Genomic DNA, 22589 nt, shown 5'->3' with positions numbered 1-22589 from the left:
ATGAACTGGAGGGGGAGCAATATCCTTGCGGGGAGGTTTGCTAGTACAAGTCGGGAGGGTTTAAACTAGTCTTGCAGGGGGGTGGGACCCAAAGTAGTAGTCTTTCAGATGAGATAGTTGAGGCAAATATAGAGGTTAAAGCAAGTCCAGTGGGCAGGCTGGGCAGGGGCAGGACATGTAGCGTGGAAGGTCTGATAGGCTGAACTGCATTTACTTTAATGGTAAGGCATTACTACAGGTAAGGCAGATGAACTCAGAGCATGGATCGGTACATGGGATTGAGATATTATAGCTCTTATGGAAACTTGGTTGAGGGATAGGCAGGACTGGCAGCTCAATGTTCCGGGACGAATGTCCAGCCAGGCCATATGGGTCGAACTTAGAAATAAGGGGTGATCACTTGATGGGATTATACTATAGGCTCCCCAATAGTCAGAGGGAAGTGGAGGAGCATATATGTAGGAAAATCACAGATAGGTGTAGGATAGGTGGACGGCACAGTGGTTAGCACCGCAGCCTCACAGCTCCAGGTTCGATTCTGGGTACTGCCTGCGCGGAGTTTGCAAGTTCTCCCTGTGACCACGTGCGTTTTCGCCGGGTGCTCTGATTTCCTCCCACAGCCAAAGACTTGCAGGTTGATAGGTAAATTGGCCATTGTAAATTGCCCCGAATGTAGGTAAGTGGTAGGGAATATGGGATTACTGCAGGGTTAGTATAAATGGGTGGTTGTTGATCGGCACAGACCGAAGGGCCTGTGGGCCTGTTTCAGTGCTGTATCTCTAAACAAAAATAAAATAAATTATAGGGTTGTAATAGTAGGTGATTTTAACTTCCCTAATATTGACTGGGACTGCCTTAATGCTAAGGGATCAGATTGGGAAGAATTTGTTAAGTGTGTCCAGGATAGTTTTCTGAAGCAGTATGTGGATGGCCCTACCAGAGAAGGGACTACACTCGACCTCCTCTTAGGAAATGAGGCTGGACAGGTGGTTGATGTGTCAGTGGGGGAGCACTTTGGGATCAGTGACCATAACTCTATTAGCTTCAAGATAGTTATAGAAAAGGATAGGACTCAGGTTGAAGTCCTAAATTGGGGGAAGGCTAATTTCGATGGCATCAGACAGGGACTCTCACAAGTTGAATGGGAGAGGCTGTTTACAGGTAAAGGGACGTCTGACAAGTGGGAGGCTTTTAAAAGTGAGATAGGAACAGTTCAGGGCCGGCTGGAAGGGCAAGGCTGGCAAGTTTAGGGAACTTTGGTTGACGAGGGATATTGAGGGTCTGGTCAGGACAAAGAAGGAGGCATATGTCAGGTTTAGGCAGCTGGGATCGCGCGACTCCCTCAAGGAGTATAGGGGACGTAGGAGTACACTTAAGGAGGAAATTAGGAGGGCGAAAAGGGGCCATGAGATTTCCCTGGCAGATAAGATAAAGGAGAATCCTGAAAAATTCTATAAGTATATTAAGAGTAAAAGGGTAGCTCGGGAGAGAGTAGGTCCCCTTAAGGGGCAATCTATGTGTGGAGCCACAGGAAATGGGCGAGGTCTTAAATGAATATTTCTCGTCCGTATTTACTGTGGAGGTGGTCATGGAAGCTGGTGAGTTCAAGGGAGGGAACAGCGATATCCTGGAGCATATCAACATTACAAAGGAGGTGGTGTTGGAGGTGTTGAAGCGCATTAAGGTGGATAAGTCCCCAGGACCTGACCAGGTGTAACCTAGGATGCTATGGGAAGCAAGGGAGGAGATTGCTGGGGCCCAGGCAGAGATTTTTGTATCATCGTTAGCCACGGGTGAAGTACCGGAAGACTGGAGGATAACTAATGTTGTGCCTTTATTAAAGAAGGGCAACAGGGTTAAGCCAGGGAACTACAGGCCGGTGAGCCTTACATCAGTGGTGGGAAAGTTATTGGAAGGGATTCTGAGAGACAGGATTTATATGCATCTGGAAAGGCATGGTCTGATTAGGGATAGTCAGCATGGCTTTGTGCGTGTGAAATCATGTCTCACAAATTTGATTGAGTTTTTCGAGGAGGTGACCGAGAGGAGTGACGAGGGCAGGGCGATGGACTTTGTCTACATGGTCTTTAGCAAGGCCTTTGACAAGGTCCCACATGGTGGCACAGTGGCGCAGTGGTTAGCACCGCAGCCTCACAGCTCCAGTGACCCGGGTTCAATTCTGGGTACTGCCTGTGTGGAGTTTGCAAGTTCTCCCTGTGTCTGCGTGGGTTTCCTCCGGGTGCTCCAGTTTCCTCCCACAAGCCAAAAGACTTGCAGGTTGGTAGGTAGATTGGCCATTATAAATTGCCCCTTGTATAGGTAGGTGGTAGGGATATATAGGGACAGGTGGGGATGTGGCAGGAATATGGGATTAGTGTAGGATTAGTATAAATGGGTGGTTAATGGTCGGCACAGACTCGGTGGGCCGAAGGGCCTGTTTCAGTGCTGTATCTCTAAATCTAAAATGGTAGGCTGCTCCAGAAGGTTCGAACACATGGGATCCAGCGTGAGCTAGCCAATTGGATACAAAATTGGCTTGGTGATAGGAGGCAGAGGGTGGTAGTGGAGGGTTGTTTTTCAGATTGGAGGCCGGTGACCAGTGGTGTGCCGCAGGGATCGGTGCTGGGCCCTCTGTTGTTTGTCATATATATTAATGACTTGGATGCGAATGTAAGGGGCATGATTAGTAAGTTTGCAGATGACATCAAAATTGATGGACAGTGAAGGTGGTTGTCTAAGGTTACAAGAGGATATAGATCAACTGGGAAAGTGGGCAAGGGAGTGGCAAATGGAATTTAACACAGACAAGTGTGAAGTGATGCATTTTGGGAAGTTAAACCAGGGCAGGACATATAGAGTGAATGCAGTGCCCTGGGGAGTGTTCTTGAGCAGAGAGACCTTGAGGTGCAGGTACACAGTTCCCTGAAAGTGGCAACACAGGTAGACAGGGTGGTGAAGGCAGCGTATGGCATGCTTGCCTTCATCGGCCGAGGCACTAAGTACAAGAGTTGGGACGTCATGTTACAGTTGTACATAACGTTGGTTAGGCCGCATTTGGAGCACGGTGTGCAGTTCTGGTCACCGCACTACAGGAAAGATGTGATTAAGCTAGAGAGGGTGCAGAAAAGATTCACAAGGATGTTGCCTGGTTTGGAGGGCTTGAGTTATAAAGAGGGATTGGATAGGCTGGGTCTGTTTTCCCTGGAGCGAAGGAGGCTGAGAGGGGACATGATAGAGGTGTGAGAGGCATAGATAGGGTAGATAGCCGGAGTCTGTTTCCCATGGTAGGGGTGAGTAAAACTAGAGGGCATCGATTTAAGGTGAGAAGGAGGAGGTTTACAGGGGATCAGAGGGGTAAATCTTTCACACAAAGAATATTGGGTATCTGGAATGAGCTGCCTGAGGAGGTGGTGGAGGCAGGAACAGTAGCAACATTTAAACAGCATCTGGACAGGTACCTGAATGAGCAAGGCATAAAGGGATATGGAATTAATGCAGGCAGGTGGGATTTGTATAGATAGGAATTATGGTCGGCATAGATGCGGTGGGCCGAAGGGCATGTTTCTATGCTGTACGACTATATGACTCTCTCTCTATGACTTAAATAAAGGCTCACTAACTATTCACCTCTGCTGTCACTTTAGTTTATATAGAGATTAACTGTGTCACACTCACAAAAGGAACAGTGATAAAATATGAAATGAACAGAAGGAATTAAGCAATAAAAGTAAACTGTTGAACGACGCTACAAGAAAATGGACACTTTGCTACCTGGAAACATGTAGGGAGAGGTCAGGGAATCGACCCCTGTATTGCCAATCAACATGTCTGTCTGTTGAAGATGTGACCATTATTAACATGTGGAATTGCCTCGAGGAGGCACGTTGATATGTAAAACAGCCCATTCCATGCTAACGATTCCTACCATCTGAAATTGGACTAGCAAAGGCATTTGCAGACTCTGCAGCCAAGCCCATAATTATAGATGTGAAATAACACTCATTTATTAAAATGGACCATATTCAAATGTCATTATGTAATAATGGTCCCCACATCCTGGGATATTACATGAACACCCGATGGAAGGCAGTCTTGAAACACCTGACTAAAACCAAAACCCGAGAGTTTTTTTTTTAAACCTTAAAAGTATTAACTGCTCAGAGAGACACACACAGACAGAAAGGCATTCCAGCCAGAGAAGCTGAGAGATCAATCCAGCTAAGCAATAAGCCCTGCCAGCACCGTCTTTAAACTACTGAGGCAAAGAGATTGCAAGGTGACCTTGAAAACTCCCCAGAGAAATTGAACCAGGACACCCACCACCAACTTTGGACTGAGTTTTAACCAAAGAAGTCAGCGACACTTCAATTTCAAGACAAGGAACATTCAGACCTACAATTAAAAATTCCTTCCTGAAAACCAAAAGGTTTCAAAGTGAAATAAAAACAAGAAATGCTGGATTCACTCAGCAGGTCTGGCAGCATCTGTGGAAAGAGAAGCAGAGTTAACGTTTCTTCGGAAGAAGGGTCACTGACCCGAAACGTTAACTCTGCTTCTCTTTCCACAGATGCTGCCAGACCTGCTGAGTGAATCCAGCATTTCTTGTTTTTGTTTCAGATTTCCAGCATCCGCAGTATTTTGCTTTTATTTTAGGTTTCAAAGTGAACTCTCTTTACAACAATTGAACTCTAATTGCACGTTACCCTCTACTCTCTATCTTTTGTGAGAGGGAGAATGCGTGAGTGGGTAAGATTGCGAAGATTTTCTGGTATTATTCTAATAGGTAGTTATCTTTCTTTATAAACCTGCAAGAAAACCCGTTGTTTGTCTGTTTACTTGACCCTGAAACACGCAGGGTCTAAAACACTATTTTTAAAGTACTATCCGCAGTCAGTTGAAAGATGAAAGCCACCCACATCATTTTCCACCTGTCCATAAGAAAAACATTTCAATTGTTATCAAAAAAAATTAGATTTCAATTTACTGAAAAATTCAGAATTTAGTCTACTATCCCCTATTATTTAATTTTAACTTTATCTTCTCGATCTGATTCATGAATTGAGCACTGACGAACACAAAATTATCAAGTTGGCTTTAGTTTTATACTAATTAGCCAAATCTTACTTTCTAGTTGATTAATTTAGATTAAATTAAAAGCTTACCAATGTACTCACTCCCAAGTGACTCCTTGTCCTGTGATGTTACTTCATGATTATTTTTCTTTTTTCTTCTCTCCTGTTCGGTTCAGACTCTCAGATCCAGCACCATCTGCTTCCAGCCTGCTTCACTGCTCTCAAATAGCTTGGCTCTAATTTTAAGATTATGGCCTCTCATTCTCAACTTCTTCACCAGTGGGAATAGTTTCTCTGTATCTACCTTACTGAATCCCTCAATAGTTTAGACAGTTGAGGGCTGATCTAATCAAGGTAGCGAAAATGAAAGGAATTACAAGCCAAGCGCATGTAGTGTGTACACAGCGTAAAACTGGAATGGAAACAAGGCCTCCTGACTGTAGCTGCTAATCTCCCACTTTCTATTATTCACTTGCTCCACTAGTTGAAGAACTGGTCAGACTAAAATACATTTTCAAAATGAAGATACCATAGAAACAAAAAGAAACTAGAGAGTAAACGACAAACTCAAGTTGAGCTGCCAATCAACCATACTTTTACAAAATAACACAATATTTATATTTGAATTGAATTGCTTGGCCCTGGGAAAACCTGGTTTTAATGCTTTGGATGATCCAAGAGATATTATTCCATCTAAAAACACCCACTTTATGGCTTGCTTGAACAAATCGTTTGAACACAAACAAAATAATCAGGTAAACAGAGTTGCATTCTTGGCATTTACACATGCAGCACAAATACCAGCAGACATTCACAGCAGCCCAGGAAACTGAACTTGCTATTTTAACCCCATACATCCAGTGACAAAGTAACAGACAAAATGGCGTAATTTTTGTCCATAGTTAGGAAGACAGACTGGAGAAGACAGGGTTTTTTGCACTCATGCATCTTTGAAAGTAGATAAATCACCACGCCCAGATGAAATGTAGGGATAAAGCTATTTTAGATCTAGTGTTGTGCAATGACGCAGGGTTAATTAGTAACCTCAAAGTAAAAGATCCACTGGGGAAAAAGTGATCACGATACAATTAAATTCCATATGAAGTTTGAAAGTGACATACTCCAGTCCCAAACAAGAATCTTAAACAAGCCAATCAAACAGGTATGAGGGGAAGCTGGTTAAGATTGATTGGGTAAATAGACTAAAAGACATGGGAAACATTTAAACAAACAATTCAAAATGTTCAACAAAAATAGATTCCATTAAAAAAAATCTCAGCAAGAAAGATCCATCAGTGGCTTACTAAAGTTAAGGATAGTATTAGATTAAAACAAGAGGCCTGCAATGTGTAAGGAATAGTAATAAGCCTGAACATTGGGAGTGTTTTAGAAACCTGCAAAGTGCCACCAAAAAGTTGATAAAAGGATGAAAAAGAATGAGGTTAAACTAGCCAGGAATATAAAAACAAATAAGAGCTTTCCAGGTATATAAAAAAAGGAGAGCAGCTAAAGTAAACATTGGTCCTTCAGAGCCAGAGACAGGAGAAATTATCATGGGGAATGAAGAAACGACAGACATTGAACAAGTATTTTGTGTCTGTCTTCATAGTCGAAGACACAAATTACATACCAGAAAGAGGGTAACCAAGGGGTTAATAAGAGTGATGAACTTAAGGAAATTAATATGAGCAGAGAAAAAGTATCGGAGAAACTTAAGGAGCCGAAAATCTGAAATCCCCAGGACCTGATGGCCTACATCCTCGGATTCTTAAAGAGGTAGCTGCAGAGATAGTGGATGCACTGATTATGATTTTCCAAAATTTCCTAGATTCTAGAACGGTCTCAGCAGATTGGAAGTTAGCAAATGTAACACTGCTTTTCAAGAAAGGAGGGAGGGGACATGGAGGGAGCCACAGGCCAGTTAGCCTGACATCAGTCGTCAGGGAAAATGCACTTAGAAAATCATAGTTTGATCAGACAAAGTCAAAATGGATTTACGAAAGGGGAATGGTGTTTGACAAATGTATTCGTTTTTTTGAGAATGTAACTAGATAAAAGGGAACCAGTAGATTTGGTATACTTGGATTTCCAAAAGGCATTCGATAAGGTGCCATTCGAAAGGTTAACAGACAAGATAAGGGCTCATAGAGTTAGGGATATTAGCTTGGATAGAGGACTGAACAACAGAAAGGAAGCAGAGAGTAGAGATAAATGGGGCATTTTCAAATTGGCAGGCTGTGACTAGACGAGTGCCACAAGGATCAGCGCTGGGGCCTCAACTATTTACAATCTGTGTTAATGATGGACAAAGAGATAGAGTAGTGTATCTAAGTTTGCCTACGAAACAAAGTTAGATGGGAATGTAAGCTGTGAGGAGGACACAAAGAGGCTGCAAAGAGATTTCGACAAGCTCAGTGAATGGACAACAAGGTGGCAGATGGAGTATAATGAGGAGAAGTATTAATAGAAAAGCAGAATTTTTTTTTAAAAAAAAGGAGTGGAACTTCTAAATGTTGATGTTCGGAAGGACTTAGGAGTACTTGTACAAGGAACACAAAGTTAGCATGTAGATACAGCAAGAAATTAGGAAGGAAAATGGCATGTTGGCCTTTATTGCAAAAGGATTGGAGCACAAGAATAAATAAATCTTTCTACAATTGTACAGGGCTTTGGTGCAAGCACACCTGGAGTATTATGCACAGTTTTGGTCTCCACATTTACAGGAAGGATATACTTGCATGGGAGGCAGTACAGCCAAGTTTTACTAGATTGGTTCCTGGGATAAGAGGGTTGTCCTATGATGAGAGACTGAGTAAATTGGGTCTATACTCTCTGGAGTTTAGACGAGAGGTGATCTCACTGAATTGGTGGGGGTCTGGCACTGCCTGAAAAGGGAGGCAGAAGCAGAAACCATCATGTTTTTTAAAAATAAAGGCTATGCACTTGAAGTGCCATAACTACAGGGCTACGGACCAAGAGTTGGAAAGCAGGATGAGGCTGAAAAGCCCTTTCTCAGTCGACATGGGCATGATGGGCCAAATGGCTTCCTTCTGTGCTGTAAATTTCCATGCATCTTTATGATCAAGGGGTGACCTGATAAAGGTATTAGAAGATTATGACTGTTACAAGGTAAACAGCGATGGGCTACTTTCACCAAGTGGTCAGATGACAAAAAGCAATAATCACAAATGGAATTAAAATTGACAAAGCTTCCTGGCACCAATGGTAGGTAGAATCTGCCACAAGTCATTGCTGAAGTATAGTCTATAACCTTTTAAGGGAATTAGGCAGCTGGTTGAAAAAAATTAAGGTTATGGGGAACAGAGAGTGAGATTAGAATGGATAAAAAACCACCAGGAAATAGATCCACCAGGGTCTATTATGCTGTACTATTCCATTATTCTAGAAAGTGGGGACAAGCAAAGACAATTACAGGAGGATAAGTTTTGCCTGATCGGAGATCAATTAGTGCTTATAGCAATCTGCTTCTTTGCAATACCAGTTAGAGTATCCTTAGAGATAAAATTTAAGTTGACACATGCTCTTTACCAAAAATCTTAACTGGACAAACTGAAGATGATGCAGGCCGACAGGTCCCCGGGTCCTGACTTCATCCTAGGGTCTTAAAAGAGGTGGCTAATGATATAGATGCGTTGCCGTTAATTTTTCAAAATTCGCTAGATTCAGGAAAGGTTCCATCAGACTGGAAAGCAGCAAATATAATCCCTCTATTCAAGAAGGGGGGATGGGTGGAGCCAGGGGGCGGGCAGAAAACTGGTAACTATGGGCCAGTTAGCTCGATGTCTGTTGTGGGGAAGGCGTTAGAATCAATTATTAAGGAGGTTAAGGCTGGGCACTTAGAAAAACTCAAGGTAAATGGGAATAGCCAGCATGGTTTTGTGAAAGGGAAATCATGATTAACTAATTTATTGGAGTTCTTTGAAGGAGTAACATACGCTGTGGATAAAGGGGAGCTTGTTGACCTACTGTACTTGGATTTCCAGAAGACATTTGACAAAGTGCCACATAAAAGGTTATTGCGTAAAGCAGGAGCTCATGGTGTAGGGGATAACATATTAGCATGGGTAGAAGATTGGCTGGCTGGCAGAGAACAGAGTATGCAGCATGTGATAAGTGGAGTCCCACAGGGGTCTATGCAGGGGCCTCAACTTTTTACAATTTATATCAATAACTTAGATGAGGGGAGTGATGGCATGGTAGCTAAATTTGCAGATGACACAAAGATAGGTAGGAAAGTATGTTGTGAAGAGGACATAAGGAGGGTGCAGACCAATATAGATAGGTTGAGTAAGTGGACAAAAATCTGGCAGATGGAGTATAATGTGGGAAAATGTGAAGTTGTTCACTTTGGCAGGAAGAATAAAAAAGCAGAGTATTAAACGGAGAATGACTGCAGAACTCAGAGATGCAGAGGGATCTAGGTGTTTTAGTGCATGAGTCACAAAATGTTTGTATGAAGGTAAAGTAAGTAATAAAGAATGCTAATGGAATGCTATCCTTTATTATGAGAGGAACTGAAAATAAGAGTAAGGATTTTATGTTTCAGTTATACAGTGAGACTACATTTCTAATACTGTGTGCAGTTTTGGTCTCCTTATTTAAGGAAGGATGTAAATGCGTTGGAGGTGGTTGAGAGGAGGTTTACTAGATTGATACCTGGAATGAGGAAAGGCTGGACAGACTGGGCTTGTTTTCACTGGAGTTTAGAAGAGTGAGGGGAGACTTGATTGAAATCTATAAGATCATGAACAGTTTTGACAAGGTGGATGTGGAAAGGATGTTTCCTCTTGTGGGCGAGACCAGAACTAGGGGTCACCCTTTTAGGACACACATGAGGAGATATCTTTTCTCAGGGTTGTGCAACTTTGGAACACTCTGCCTCAGAAGGTGGAGACGGCGAGGTCATTGAATATTTTTAAGGCAGAAGTAGCTAGATTCTTGTTAGACAAGGGAATCAAAGATTATCAGGGGTAGATGAGAGTGTGGAATTCGAAACACAAACAGATCAGCCATGATCTAATTGAATGGTGGCGCAGACTCGAGCTGCCAAATGGCCTACTTCTACTCCTAATTCATATGCTCATATTTTCTTGTTTTAGATGGTCAGATATACTATATACCAGGAGTTTACTGTTTTTTTGTAGTGTCAGAACCTGTATCACAAAGCCTTAGCAGGGCAAGTGAAAATGTGCAACTCCCCTGCTTTTACAGCATAGCCCTGTAAATTATTTCCCCTTCAAGTATTTATCCAATTCCCTTTTTAAAGTTACTACTGAATCCAGATCACAACAACTCAAAAGTATATTTTAAAAAAATCTCATCTACCCTCTGGCTTTTTGCCAATGACTTTCAATGCATTTTCTGGTTACTGACCCTCCTCCCAATAGAAACAGTTTCTCCTAATTTACTCAAACCCTTCATGATTTTGCATATCTCCATTAAATCTCCCTTCAGGCTTCTCGGCTGAGAACAATCCTAGCTTCTCCAGTCTCTCCACAGTGCATGGAACCAGAATACTCATCGTCAACTGGGACCTTTCCACGATATCTACTCTGAGCGTTCTCCAGTAAAAACATATTGAATATTGATAACAAATAGCTGTCTCATCAACAGATGCATACCTTTCCAATCCACGTGCCAAGCAGACTCACGCACACTTTGCCATTATCATACAGGTTAGGGTTGAGGCGACCACTGCACTGAGAGATATAACGAAAAAGCGGTGGCACAGCAGGATAAACATTGGGAAGTTGAATATCAAAGAGAAACAGCCCATCATCATAAGGAGTGCGTGTTGGACCTTTGATTAGTGCTGAGAACAGATCCTATGGAAAGAAAAGAAGTTACTAGCTTGACATTCACCAGATAACTCCCCATGAATTTATATGCATTGGAACAAATGTGGGGAAAATGCAATAAATAGGTTCTCCCTCTTTCACTGCCAACCACCCACCACCCCCTTACATACACTTCCATCAATGTTAACAAAGCCAAGGTGGCCATTTAATGCATTAAGGTTGAGATAGCTATTTTCACACAATACTGAAACCCCCACTGGGTGCCTGGCTCAGACTTGCCATTCTGTCCTCGAAGGTTTTAACCATGATGCCATCGGGAAGTGCTGTAGCAAGTAGTGCCATCTCTTTCCTCACTGTGCTGAAAAATTTCTTTGAATCTGCTGGCTGAAATTCCATTTTTTTGAATGCATGGCTCTCTGTAAATGAAAGGACAGAATAGCAGACACGCAAAATTTACTTTCTGCATCATACGGAATCCGAGGATTTTATTTGCGATTCAAGCTCATTTATTAATCATTAGCATAGAAAAACATCACAAGGAGCTTCAGAGCACCACATGGCAAAAATGCTACTGATTTAGTTAGCAGACTCCCAATATATTTTCTTCATAATCTGCAGCAAAGCTCACCACAAAATGGTGAATGTACTGCCACTGTCCAAAGAAACAGGAACCGGAGGCCATTCAGTCTCCACTGCTTCCCTTCCTATCCCTCCACTTGTTTCACTATTCAATCAGATCCTGGCTGATGTGTCTCAACTCCATTTTACCCGCCTTTGCTCCATACCCTAACAAAAATCTACTGACCTCAGTCTTGAAAGCTCCAATTAACCCACAGCATTCACAGCTTTTGTTTTTTTGAGGGGGAAAGTTTTAAAGATTTCCTCTACTCTATCAAAAATTCCTTCCTGAAATTACCCTTGAACAGCCTGGCTTTAATTTTAAGGTTATGCCTCCTTGTTCTAGACTCCCACTAAAGGAAATAATTTCTCTTTATTTACCCCATCAATTCCTTTTTTAACATATTAAACACCTTGATCAGATCATCTCTCAATCCTCTGAATTCAACAGAATACAAATTAAGTTTATGCAACCTGTGCTCAATTTAACACTTTAACCCCCAGTTTTGTTCTCGTGAACGTATACTGCACCACCCTCAAGGACAAAACTCATTTTATTACTTAAATGCAAATGGAACTCTCCCTCCTACCCTGTTGTGTTGAGGAGGCAAGGATGGGAGGTTAGCCCAGAAGACTAGCCAAGGTCCAGTCCTGAAAGCAGCAGCTATCCTTAATTATGCAGCCCAGCACAGGCACAACTGATGCTCCCACTATGATAAGCTAGTATTGTCAAAGGTACTAGCCGGACTTTCTGCTTTACAAATTGTCATGTGTTTAGTGAGGGCAAAAAAAACCGCAGGTACAGCTTTTGCATGGATTTTGAATCTTACCAGGCACTGACTCAAGTACAGAGAAGACTTCGCCTTTTGCACTAGTGAAAGTCACACCAGGTTTGCTGCGCTGTTGGCAAAGTACAGGTGTATCACTGGACCACTCTGACTTGACGGGAGTCTGCACCTCCAGCTTTTCTTCTTTGCTCTCCGTTTCCACAACAGCCTCCATCTTCTCTTCCTCGACTATGGCCACATTATCTAGTGTCTTCTGGAGAGTTTCTTGCAGTTTCTTGATATCATCTCTGAATTTCTTATCCTTGGTTTGCTTTTCTGGCTCTACTGTTGGTGAGGTAGCAGAACCAGTCAACAGTTGTTCCACTGTCATATTCTTTAGACTTTCTAAAATCTTAATGGCTTCTTTTATCTCATGGAAACCTTTGGGAGATCCATCCTTTGCAACTTTCTCAAGACTTGTGCTACTTGAAGCTGCTCCAGCTGCCTGAGCCTGCTCTGCTTCAATTTTACTCTCTTCCAATTGTGCTGCTACCTCTATTCCAACTTCAAGTGCCTCACTTCCCTTTACAATCTCATCCTCAGTCACACCATCATCTGTTTCCCAACTATCACTGTCATCTTCCCACTCATCAGATGTTGCTCCAGTGGAGGTACCATCCAGAGAGTCCAGGTCAGATTCTTCAATATCAGACTCGACGTTATACAGATGCTAGCAAACAATGAAGAAAAGTTATTCAAATTTAGAGATAAGTCAACATTAACACTTCATAATTTAGGTTAGGAGTTATGACAGTAGGAAAAAAAAAAAAAGAGAAAAGGCCATTCGGCCCCATCATGGCCAATCCTTCCACACACAATGTACAATCCACCCCTCCATCTAATCGACTGAAGGAAGACACAGAAGAAATACTCCATTGCTCTTAAAAGATCAAGTAGAACCCCCAGAGCACTCACTGAATTCTGGTCTGTTACCAACCAAAGAATACTGTCTCCCTGATCCCAGCATCAGAAATTATATTTTACTAGTTCATTTCAATTCAATTTCTTTCCCTATTAAAATATCCAGTCATATTTTCAACCAAATGTGCATCCAGCATGTTGAAGGTGCTAGTTTAATCAGTCAATTTTGCCAGGAATCTGTGCCCACACATCCATTATTGGATTGGGAAGGGGAAATTTAAAAAAATCTGTGGCACTGGAAGCTCAGCAAACATAAACAGTACTTAGTTCTGTGCTCTCAGTCAAAGTCAAATATCCTGTCCTCATTTAAATTCTGAAAGGCAGAGATGTTGCAAAAGACCCAATCTTTATCTCCTTTTTGTCCAGTAAATAGGAATGCAGCTTTATTAGTCTCTCTGAACATAAATGCAAATATTTATTGATCTTTTCAAGACCCACCCATTGCTTCAATGTCCTTTGGATGTCAGCTGTCCAGAACATTCCAAAAGCGCCCTTACATTTGTAACAAGGTTAGAATAGTTTGCTTGAATGTGGTCAAATTCTCTTGAAATCACATTTGATGAATTGGGTGCTAACAGCATCCTGTTACCTAGCAATCTGAGCACATGCTTCCAATTCCAACTGCAGCTTCAATTAAAGGGATGGTCCATCTACTATCAGCATTCCCAATGAATGCAAAGGGAGAAAAATCTAACAGAAGATATCTGCTGCAATCTACCTTGGGAGCAATAGAACAAGAGGAAGAAAAGGAGTGACTAATTAACCATTTGAGTTTGGCACCATGTGGAGAACAACTCCAGCACAGATTGACAAAGCCTCAAGACCAGATAGTTTCCATCCTACAGTTTTAAGAGTAGGTGAGAACATTGCAGATGCCTTAACTATAACCTTCCAAAGTTCTTTCAGTTCGGGAACCATTCCTTTAGATTGGAAAATTATGCATGTCACTCTATTTAAAACAAAAGTGAGAAAGGGAAACCAGGGGATTATAGACCAGTTAGCCTAACACATCTGGTGTCAAGAAATTACTAGAATCTATAGTTAAGGACTGAACACCTTTCTTTCCTTCTTTCATGTGATGTGGGTGTCACTGGCAAGGCCAGCATTTGCTGCCCATCCCTAATTGCCCTTGACAACTGAGTAGCTTGCTAGGCCATTTCAGGACAGTTAAGAATCAATCATATTGCTGTGTCTGGAGTCACATGTAGGCCTGACCAGGTAAGGACGGCAGATTTCCTTCTCCAACAGATGCTAGTGAAGTATAGGTCATGCCTGACGAATCTGATTGAATTTTTTTGAAGAGATGACAAAAGTAGTGGACAGAGGCATGCCTGTGCATGCTGTTTATACAGACTTCAAAAAGACATCTGATGAAGTCCCTCATACGAGGCTGCTGGCTAAAGTTGAAGCTTATGGAATTGAAATTGTCGTTGGGTAGTACAGAACTTGAGAACTGCTGAAAATAGAGACATTTTGTCAAAGCTTTTTGTCTTGCACTCATCAGGACAATACGCAAGAGTAACCAATGTAAGGGAAAACAACTTTTACCACATAAGAGAGTGCGGATTGGTTGGCAAGTGAACTCTGATTGGTAGAGGCGTTGCCATGGAGAATGCACCAGTTTATATTGACTGACAGTTAACTGCCAAGCTTTGTTTGAAATTTAAACCAGGCAAGCTTGACCACTTGCCAACCAATCAGCACTCTCTTCTCATGCAGTATAAGTTGTTTTTTCCCCTTACATTGGTTATTCTTGTGTATTGACAGGGCTAAATTGTGGTGAGTCGAAGAGACTTAGTAGTTGGCAGGAAAAAAGACAGAGGCGCAAGGGGAGAGCCAACTGTGCAACAGCCCCAACAAACAAATTTCTCTGCAGCACCTGTGGAAGAGCCTGTCACTCCAGAATTGGCCTTTATAGCCACTCCAGGCGCTGCTTCACAAACCACTGACCACCTCCAGGCGCGTATCCATTGTCTCTCGAGATAAGGAGGCCCAAAAAGAAAGTCCTGATGAGTGCAAGACAAAAAGCTTCGACATGTCTCTATTTTCAGCAATTGAAATTACTGATATGGTGAGAAAACTATAATAATGGGCAGGGACTTTAATTGGCAGGATGTGATTAGTGGTATCCCATTCAACACTCTTGTAATTTACTCACAGCTTGGGTAGGATGGAGTGAAGCTCTCTACACTCAAACACTCCCAGGTGAGGTGCAGCCTGGCCTTGCCTTAGATGCAATATCCCCAATGAGATTCTGAAATCACCAAATCAGATCTTTGTCCACCTCGAACGTCCTACTAGCCTTTGAGAATTTTTTAAAAAATTCTTTCACAGGATGTGGACATCACTGGCAAGGCCAGCATTTTGTGCCCATCCCTAATTTCCCTTGACAACCTGAGTGGCTTGCTAGGCCACTTCAGAAGGCAGTTAAAAGTGGGTGCTGTGGGTCTGGAGCCACATGTAGGCCAGACAGGGGAAGGATGGCAGATTTCCTTTCCTAAAGGGCATTAGAGAACCAGAAGGGATTTTATGAACATCGGGTAGCTTAATGGTCACCATTACTGAGACTAGCTTTTTATGCCAGATTTACTTACAATACTGTATTCAAATTTACAAGCTGTCATGGTGGATCTGAACTTATGTCTCTGGGTTATTAGTCCATTTCCTGTGTGTCTCTATTAAACAATGTGTCACTCCTTCGTTGCAGTTATTATTTGCGCAAGTATCAGTCAATGGATTCAACTAAAGTGCAATCCAACGTATTCTAGTTGTAAACACTTTGGACTCTGCAATGGGTGCTAAAGGATCTCCCCTCCCCCACCCCTGGTTTAAGTTCAATGACATTAGGTTTTGTTCACTACCAGGAAAAAAGACATAGAACATAGAACATAACAGCGCAGTACAGGCCCTTCAGCCCTCGATGTTGCGCCGACCTGTGAAACCATCTGACCTACACTATTCCATTTTCATCCATATGTCTATCCAATGACCACTTAAATGCCCTTAAATTTGGCGAGTCTACTACTGTTGTAGGCAGGGCGTTCCACGCCCCTACTACTCTCTGTGTAAAGAAACTACCTCCGACATCTGTCCTATATCTATCACCCCTCAACTTAAAGCTATGTCCCCTCGTGTTTGCCATCACCATCTGAGGAAAAAGGCTCTCACTATCCACCCTGTCCAACCCTCTGATTATCTTATATGTCTCTATTAAGTCACCTCTTCTCCTCCTTCTCCAACGAAAACAACCTCAAGTCCCTCAGCCTTTCCTCGTAAGACCTTCCCTCCATACCAGGCAACATCCTAGTAAATCTCCTCTGCACCTTTTCCAAAGCTTCCACATCCTTCCTGTAATGCGGTGACCAGAACTGCACGCAATACTCCAGGTGCGGCCGCACCAGAGTTCTGTACAGCTGCAGCATGACCTCGTGGCTCCTAAACTCGATCCCCCGACTAATAACAGCTAACACACCATATGCCTTCTTAACAGCTCTATTAACCTGGGTGGCAACTTTCAGGGATTTATGTACCTGGACACCAAGATCTCTCTGCTCAAATACACTACCAAGAATCTTCCCATTAGCCCAGTATTCTGCAATCCTGTTACTCCTTCCGAAGTGAATCACCTCACACTTTTCCGCATTAAACTCCATTTGCCATCTCTCAGCCCAGCTCTGCAGCCTACCTATGTCCCTCTGTAACCTACAACATCCTTCGGCACTATCCACAACTCCACCGACCTTCGTGTCATCCGCAAATTTACTAACCCACCCTTCTATACCCTCATCCAGGTCATTTATAAAAATGACAAACAGCAGTGGCCCCAAAACAGATCCTTGCGGTACACCACTAGAAACTATACTCCAGGATGAACATTTACCATCAACCACCACCCTCTGTCTTCTTTCAGCTAGCCAATTTCTGATCCAAAGCATTAATTCACCTTCAATCCCATACTTCTGTATTTTTTGCAATAGCCTACCGTGTGGAACTTTATCAAACGCCTTACTGAAATCCATATAGACCACATCCACGGCTTTACCCTCATCCACCTGTTTGGTCACCTTGTCAAAAAACTCAATAAGGTTTGTGAGGCACAACCTACCCGTCACAAAACCGTGCTGACTATCTCTAATGAACTTATTCTTTTCAAGATGATTATAAATCCTATCTCTTATAACCTTTTCCAACATTTTACCCACAACCGAAGTAAGGCTCACAGGTCTATAATTACCAGGGCTGTCTCTACTCCCCTTCTTGAACAAGGGGACAACATTTGCTATCCTCCAGTCTTCCGGCACTATTCCTGTCGACAATGACGACATAAAAATCAAGGACAAAGGCTCTGCAATCTCCTCCCTGGCTTCCCAGAGAATCCTAGGATAAATCCCATCTGGCCCAGGGGACTTATCTATTTTCACACTTTCCAAAATTGCTAACACCTCCTCCTTGTGAACCTCAATCCCATCTAGCCTAGTAGTCTGTATCTCAGTATTCTCCTCGACAACATTTTCTTTCTCCACTGTAAATACTGACGAAAAATATTCATTTAACACTTCCCCTATCTCCTCCGATTCCACACACAACTTCCCACTACTATCCTTGATTGGCTCTAACCTATCTCTAGTCATTCTTTTATTCCTGATATACCGATAGAAAGCCTTAGGGTTTTCTTTGATCCTATCCGCCAATGACTTCCCGTGTCCTCTCCTTGCTCTTCTTATCTCTCCCTTTAGATCCTTCCTGGCTCGCTTGTAACTCTCAAGCGCCCTAACTGAGCCTTCACGTCTCATCCTAACACAAGCCTTGTTCTTCCTCTTGACAAGTGCTTCAACTTCTTTAGTAAACCACGGATCCCTCGCTCGACAACTTCCTCCCTGCCTGACAGGTACATACTTATCAAGGACACGCAGTAGCTGCTCCTTGAATAAGCTCCACATTTCGATTGTGCCCATCCCCTGCAGTTTCCTTCCCCATCCTACGCATCCTAAATCTTGCCTAATCGCATCATAATTTCCTTTCCCCCAGCTATAATTCTTGCCCTGCTGTATATGCCTGTCCCTGCCCATCGCTAAGGTAAACCTAACCGAATTGTGATCACTATCGCCAAAGTGCTCACCAACTTCTAAATCTAACACCTGGCCGGGTTCATTACCCAGTACCAAATCCAATGTGGCATCGCCCCTGGTTGGCCTGTCTACATACTGTGTCAGAAAACCCTCCTGCACACACTGGACAAAAACAGACCCATCTAAAGTACTCGAACTATAGTATTTCCAGTCAATATTTGGAAAGTTAAAGTCCCCCATAACCACTACCCTGTTACTCTCGCTCCTGTCAAAAATCATCTTTGCTATCCTTTCCTCTACATCTCTGGAACTATTCGGAGGTCTATAGAAAACTCCCAACAGGGTGACCTCTCCTCTCCTGTTTCTAACCTCGGCCCAGACTACCTCAGTAGACGAGTCCTCAAACGTCCTTTCCGCCGCTGTAATACTTTCCTTGATTAACAATGCCACACCCCCCCCCTTTTACCATCTTCTCTGTTCTTAGTGAAACATCTAAATCCCGGAACCTGCAACATCCATTCCTGTCCCTGCTCTACCCATGTCTCTGAAATGGCCACAACATCGAGATCCCAGGTACCAACCCATGCTGCAAGCTCACCCACCTTATTCCAGATGCTCCTGGCGTTGAAGTAGACACATTTTAAACCAAGCTCTTGCTTGCCAGTGCCCTCTTGTGTCCTTATAACCTTATCCCTGACCTCACTACTCTCAACATCCTGCACACTGGAACTACAATTTAGGTTCCCATCCCCCTGCTGAATTAGTTTAAACCCCCCCGAAGAGCACTAGCAAATCTCCCCCCCCAGGATATTGGTACCCCTCTGGTTCAGGTGAAGACCATCCTGTTTGTAGAGAAGCACAAGCAGAGAGCCAACTGTGTAACAGCCCCGACAACCAATTTTATCTGCAGCACCTGTGGAAGAGTCTATCACTCTAGAATTGGCTTTTATAGCCACTCCAGACACTGCTTCACAAACCACTGACCACCTCCAGGCGCTTACCCATTGTCTCTCGAGACAAGGAGGCCAAAGATAGATTGAAGATTGTTCACTACCAAAGCAGACACTCTTCCCAGTGAAATACTGAGAAGCACAGATTATAACCCATCATGTTATGTTGGAAGGAAAGCCAAGGGGAACATGGATTCATCTCAAAACATGGCACGATTTTGAAAAGTATGCATGAGCAGAGAGACCATAGTGTGCATGTTCACTGGTCAGGCCTCAGCTGGAGTACTGTGGACAATTCTGGACACACTTCAAGAAAGACAGGGTATGGTGGGTTTACCAGTGTTACTAGGGATGAGGGACTTCATTTATGAAGAGACATTGTAAAAGTTAGGACTGGTCCCCTTGTAATAGAAGAGGTGACTGAACAGAAGTTTTCATGATGAGAAGTTTTGATAGAGCACATACAGAAAACCTATCCCCTCTGGCAAGTGGGGCAACAACCAGGGGTCATAGATTTAAAATCATTGGCAAAAGATCTGGAGGGGAGAGGAGGAGAATTTTTTTTTAATGTTGTTGGGATCTGGAACACTTTGCCTGAAAAGGAGGTGGAGACTGACTAACAGGAAAAGACAGGCTAGATAAAGATAAACTATTTCCACTGGTTGAAGATTCTAAAACTAGGGGGCATAGTCTAGAAATTAGGACCAGACCGTTCAAGAGAGATGCTAGGAAGCACTTCTTCACGCAAAGGGTGGTAGAAGTTTGGATCTCTCTCCCACAAACAGCAGTTGAAGCTAGAACAGTTGTTAATTTTAAATCTGAGATAGATTTTTGTTAAGCAAAGATATTAAGGGATATGGGCCAAAGTCAGGTATATGGAGTTAGGCCGTGGATCAGCCATGATCTCATTGAACGGCCTACTCCTGTCTTCCTTAAGCAATTTTAAAGGGGTTGGAGAGGTCTTTGAGGACAAAGATCAGGGGCTGCGGGACTAAGCACAGCAGCTCCTTCAAAGAACCAGCACAGGCACAAGAGGCCGAATGACGTTCTTCTATGCTCTCGGTTTCTACAATTCATACATTGAGGATGTAGAGCTCAATCTATGCCTGCCAGGCCCGGCTAAATGCACAACTCAGGTGCAGAACTGCATTACCTGAATGAATAAAGTAAACTTATTAAAATATTTTTGTTTTAGTCCCCCATAAGCCCTCACTTATGAAAACCTTCTACATACCTTCAAGCAGGCAGCAGAATGAGTCAACATAACCTCTACTCTCAAGCTAGAATGAGCACAGATATCCTTTCCTACCTTTATAGCAATCTGATTGGCCCAGGACAGTTTCTTACCTGAGGTAGTATGCTGGATTTGGAGTTATCGGCCCAAACTACTTCAACCTTGCCAGTAACATCAACACGAGACACCTGACCAACAGAAGGTTCCTAAAGGAGGAGAGAATTATTCAGTCCAAACATTCAAATCCTGCTTTTCAAATCAAACACTATCTAGTTTCTCCAAATATTGCAGGCTACAGAGGATGACAGCGCAGCAGTGTCTCCCCCCAGGATCAACCAAAACCTCGGTCTTCCCTTCAGCCAACAGATTGCTTCTTTATTCCACTTTAAAAAAAAAAGACACAACACACATTGGGGAAATGGCTCACATATTTCACCATCGCGATTACAGAATTTACATCACAGAAACAGGTCCACGCCAGTGTTTATGCTTCACATGAACCTCCTTATACCCTACTTCATTGAACCCCATCACCGTTTCATTCTAACTCCACATTCTAACCACACTCTGGATGAAGAAGTTTCTCCTGAATTCACTACTGGATTTATTAGTGATTCTCTACATTCATAGGCCCCAGTTTTAGATTCCCAGAGGTGGATACATCTTCTCTGCATCTACCCAATCATAATGTTAACTTCCATCAGGTCTTTACTTTTCTAGAATGGAAGAGCCCCAGCCTGTTCAGTCGTTCCCGAAAGGCATATTGTGGTATCATACATGTGGATTTTTTTTTTTTTTTTGGCACCTTCTCCAGCACCTTTATACCCTTTCTGTAATATGGAGAGCAGAATTCTTCACAGTACTCCAGTGTGGTCTAACCAAGGTTCTATACAAGTTTAACAATAACCTCTCTGGTTTTGAATTCAATCACTCTAGAAATGAATCATATTAAGGTTTCGTTAAGCTGTGTTACTCCTATTAGTGATTTATGAGTTGACACTTAGAACCCTTTGACATCTAGCTTTTTAAAATTCATTCACAGGATATGGGCATTTCTGGCAAGGCCAACATTTATTCCCGACACCGAATTGCCTGTGAGTAGGTGATCGTGAGCCACCTCCTTGAGCTGCTGTACTCTGAACAAAAGGTGCTTCGACAATGCTACTGGGAAGAGTTCCAGGATTTTGGCCCAGCAATGAATGAACATGATATATTTCCAAGTCAGGATGGTGGGAGACTTGGAGGGGAACTTGCAGGTGGTGGTATTTGCATTTGCATGCTGCCCTTGTCCTTCTAGGTAGTAGAGGTCACTGGTTTAGAAGGTGTTCTCAAAGAAACCCTAGTGAGTTGCTGCAGTGCAACTTGTAGATGGTACACCATTCTGTCACATTGTGCTGATGAGGGAGAGAATGAAGGTTTAAGCTGAAGGTGGAGTGCCGATCAAGCTGGCTGCTTTTTCCTTGAAGGTGTTGAGTTTGACTGTTGTTGGAGCTGCACTCATCCAGGCAAGTGGAGAGTATTCCATCACACTTCTGACTTGTGACTTGTAGTTAGATGGTGGACAGACTTTGGGAACACACTCACTGCAGAGTACCCAGCCTCTGACATGCTCATTGAGTCAACAGTACTTATGTGGTTGGTTCAATGAAGTTTCTGGTCGATGGTGACTCCCAGGATGTTGATGGTATGGGATACAGCAATGGTAATGCTATTGAATGCAGGGGAACTTGGACAATTTTCCATATTATTGGCTTAGGAGACTCTCTCTTGTTGGTAGTGGTTATTGCCTGGCACTTCAGTGGCAAGCAACATTTGCATCACAGATCAGCCAAGCCTGAATGTTGTCCAGCTCTTGCTGCATGTAGGCAAGGACTACTTCATTATCTGAGGTACTGCGAGTGGAACTCGGCATTCATCAGCAAACATCCCCACTTCTGACCTTATGATGGAGGGAAGATCATTGATGAAGCAGCTGAAGACTTGAGACAATCCCTAAGGAACTCCTGCAGTGATGACCTGGGGCTAGATGATTGGCCTCCAAAAGTCACAAACATAGAATCATAGAAAGTTTAAGGCACT

At 42.9% G+C, this 22589-nt stretch overlaps 1 protein-coding gene across 1 annotated transcript in view; it reads right to left on the bottom strand.

Annotated features, from left to right (window-relative positions):
• LOC137363988 ((E3-independent) E2 ubiquitin-conjugating enzyme UBE2O-like) overlaps positions 1-22589 on the bottom strand; it is a 336360-nt gene that overhangs the window by 55440 nt on the left and 258331 nt on the right. The window contains 4 exon segments of the mRNA XM_068027481.1: positions 10715-10918; positions 11171-11307; positions 12340-13006; positions 20624-20716. Coding sequence (XP_067883582.1) covers positions 10715-10918; positions 11171-11307; positions 12340-13006; positions 20624-20716 — 1101 coding nt within the window.

The sequence above is a fragment of the Heterodontus francisci genome, unplaced genomic scaffold (assembly GCF_036365525.1).
Source record: "Heterodontus francisci isolate sHetFra1 unplaced genomic scaffold, sHetFra1.hap1 HAP1_SCAFFOLD_598, whole genome shotgun sequence".
In the NCBI taxonomy this organism is placed as follows: domain Eukaryota; kingdom Metazoa; phylum Chordata; class Chondrichthyes; order Heterodontiformes; family Heterodontidae; genus Heterodontus; species Heterodontus francisci.
Note: the sequence above shows the minus strand (reverse complement) of the source record. Positions and strands in the feature narration are given on the sequence as shown.